Source organism: Myotis lucifugus, unplaced genomic scaffold (assembly GCF_000147115.1).
Source record: "Myotis lucifugus unplaced genomic scaffold, Myoluc2.0 scaffold_341, whole genome shotgun sequence".
NCBI classification, from domain to species: Eukaryota; Metazoa; Chordata; class Mammalia; order Chiroptera; family Vespertilionidae; genus Myotis; species Myotis lucifugus.
In genome coordinates, this window is record NW_005871389.1 from 337,635 (window position 1) to 340,043 (window position 2,409).

A 2,409-nucleotide genomic window follows, 5' to 3' on the forward strand; every position below is an offset into this window, starting at 1 on the left:
TTCTTTTTTCCTTTTTTTGTCCTTGTTGGGGGTTGACCAATTTTCGGGCCAAGGGGTTTCAAACCTGGGCATCAGAATCACCTGGGAAATATTTTTAAAAAACCTGATTTTCTGGGCCTCATCCTCCCGGAAATTCTGTTTCTTTGTTACTAATGTTGTAGCCTCCCCCCATAACAAAGAAACAGAATTTCCGGAAGATGAGGCCCAGAAATCAGGATTTTAAAAAGATTCCCAGGTGATTCTAATGTGCAGCCAAGGTTGAGAACCACTGGTAGGAGAATTGAATGACAGTGAACATGAAACAAATCATCAAGGTGATTTCAGGTGATGTTAAGTGCTGACAAGGAGATAGAAGTTCTAGAGGTAAGGGCGAGTGAGGGAAGTGCTTCAGAAAAAGAGGCCCAGGAAGTGCTCTGGGAAGAAGTAATTTTTGTGCTGAGACTTGAAAGGAGTAAAAGCAAGCCACTGGATTATCTGCCAAGAGCATTTAGGGCAGAGGGAACAGGCAGTGCAAAGGCCCTGAGGCAGATAGTGACTGGCTGGTTCTCAGGAACAGCAAAGAGGCTGTTGTGACAAAAAGCAGAGTGAGCAAGAGGGGCTGGTGCGTGAAGGGCCTTTTTGGTCATCAAGGAGTGTGACTTTTGTCCTAAATGAATCTGGGAGAATTTTCAGCAGAGGGAGGCAGCCTGGAAGGAGAAAACCCCAAAGACTGGTAGAGTGGTTCAGGTGACCTGTATGGTGACCTGGACCAAGTGGTGGTGGTTGTGATGGAGAAGAGTCACAAGTCTATCTCCCGGCAGAGCGTCCTCTTCTAGTTAACTTCTTTCCACTTTACCGCAACACAGGACCATGCTGGCCACCCTTCTCTCTCACTGCAGACCCAGGGAGGGCCATGAAGGTACTACTCCTCACTGGGCTGGGAGCCCTATTCTTCACCTATTATTGGGCTGACAACTTTGACCCAGGTGAGTGCCTGGGGTGGGACAGGGAGGAATCCAGCCAGCTGCTCTGTGCACCCTCTAGGCCCGTGATGGCGAACCTTTTGAGCTCCGCGTGTCAGCATTTTGAAAAACCCTAACTTAACTCTGGTGCCGTGTCACATATAGAAATTTTTTTATCTTTGCAACCATAGTAAAACAAAGATTTATATTTTTGATATTTATTTTATATATTTAAATGCCATTTAACAAAGAAAAATCAACCAAAAAAATGAGTTCGCGTGTCATAGGTTCGCCATCACTGCTCTAGGCTGACCACCTCTGCTCACTGCCAGCTAGCCTCCAGGGAGCCCGTGTGCTGCTGACAGGGGCCAGTGCTGGCGTTGGGGAGGAACTGGCCTATCACTATGCCCGCTTGGGCTCCCACCTGGTGCTCACTGCCCACACTGAGGTTTTCCTGCAGAAGGTGAGACACCCCATTCCCAGTGTACCGGTGAGGGTGCGAGTGGGGTGGAAAATGAGGCCTGGGTTTGAATCCCTGCAAAGATCCCTGGCTTCCCATGTGACCTTGGGCAAGTTGCTTCACCTCTGTGAGCCTTAATTTCCCCATTTGCAAAAGGGAAAACAAAGTCCCTTCTTGTGGGCTGTGGTATCGGGTGGATGCAGTAAGACAGTGAGTGTAAAGCAGGAGTGTTCCCCAATAAATGGCAGTATTGGCAGTGTCCAAAGGCTGTGGTGACAGACAGGGCTCCCAAACTGAAAAGGGGGGTGGGTGCACTTTTCTTAGCAACCCAACGTTCCGAGGAAATGCACAGCTCTTGGACACAAACCTTCCAGAATTTCAAGGGGGGCCAGAAACCTTGAGATTTATTTGATAGCTCCTGAGTTTTACATCGTGATGATTGATCAAATGAAACAGATGCCAGTTGACGACCCCAGTGGTAAAGCTCTGGGAACTGGAAGGGAGGCTCAGAGTAGGGGAGGGGGCTTCAGGCTGGGGCCCCCGTGCGTCTGGCAGGTGGAGGGAACCTGCGGGGTGGAGGGGCCCACGGGCAGCTCTGGCCCCCCAGGTGGTAGGGAACTGCCGGAAGCTGGGCGCTCCCAAGGTCTTCTTCATCGCTGCGGACATGGCCTCACGCGAGGTGCCTGAGCTCGTGGTGCAGTTTGCGCTGGACAAGCTGGGTGAGGGGCGGGGCCTTGGTTTAGACCTTCGGGGCAGGACCCGAATTGGCGTGGGGGGTGTGGTAGTAATGGGTGGAAATTTATAGGGTTCTGGGGCGTAACCAGGGGGTGGAGCCTCCTTGCATCTGGGGAGCTCCATTGGATTAGGGACGTAGCCTGTAGCCTGTCAGGATCCGGGGAGGGGCTCTACCGAGGGCGGAACTCATGGGATCCACGCTCTGGGTGGAGTTTGAGAGTTTGGGGGGCGGGGCTCGGGAGGAGTCCAGGGGGGTGGAGCCCCAGGACTAGC

General features: G+C 52.0%; 1 protein-coding gene across 1 annotated transcript in view; it reads left to right on the forward strand.

Moving 5' to 3' along the window:
• The window catches only part of HSD11B1L (hydroxysteroid 11-beta dehydrogenase 1 like), a 7,613-nt gene that overhangs the window by 1,271 nt on the left and 3,933 nt on the right, over window positions 1-2,409 (forward strand). The window contains exons 2-4 of the mRNA XM_023764644.1: window positions 879-965; window positions 1,274-1,404; window positions 2,009-2,185. Coding sequence (XP_023620412.1) covers window positions 893-965; window positions 1,274-1,404; window positions 2,009-2,185 — 381 coding nt within the window. The 5' untranslated portion in view covers window positions 879-892. The remainder of the gene's footprint in view (window positions 1-878; window positions 966-1,273; window positions 1,405-2,008; window positions 2,186-2,409) is intronic.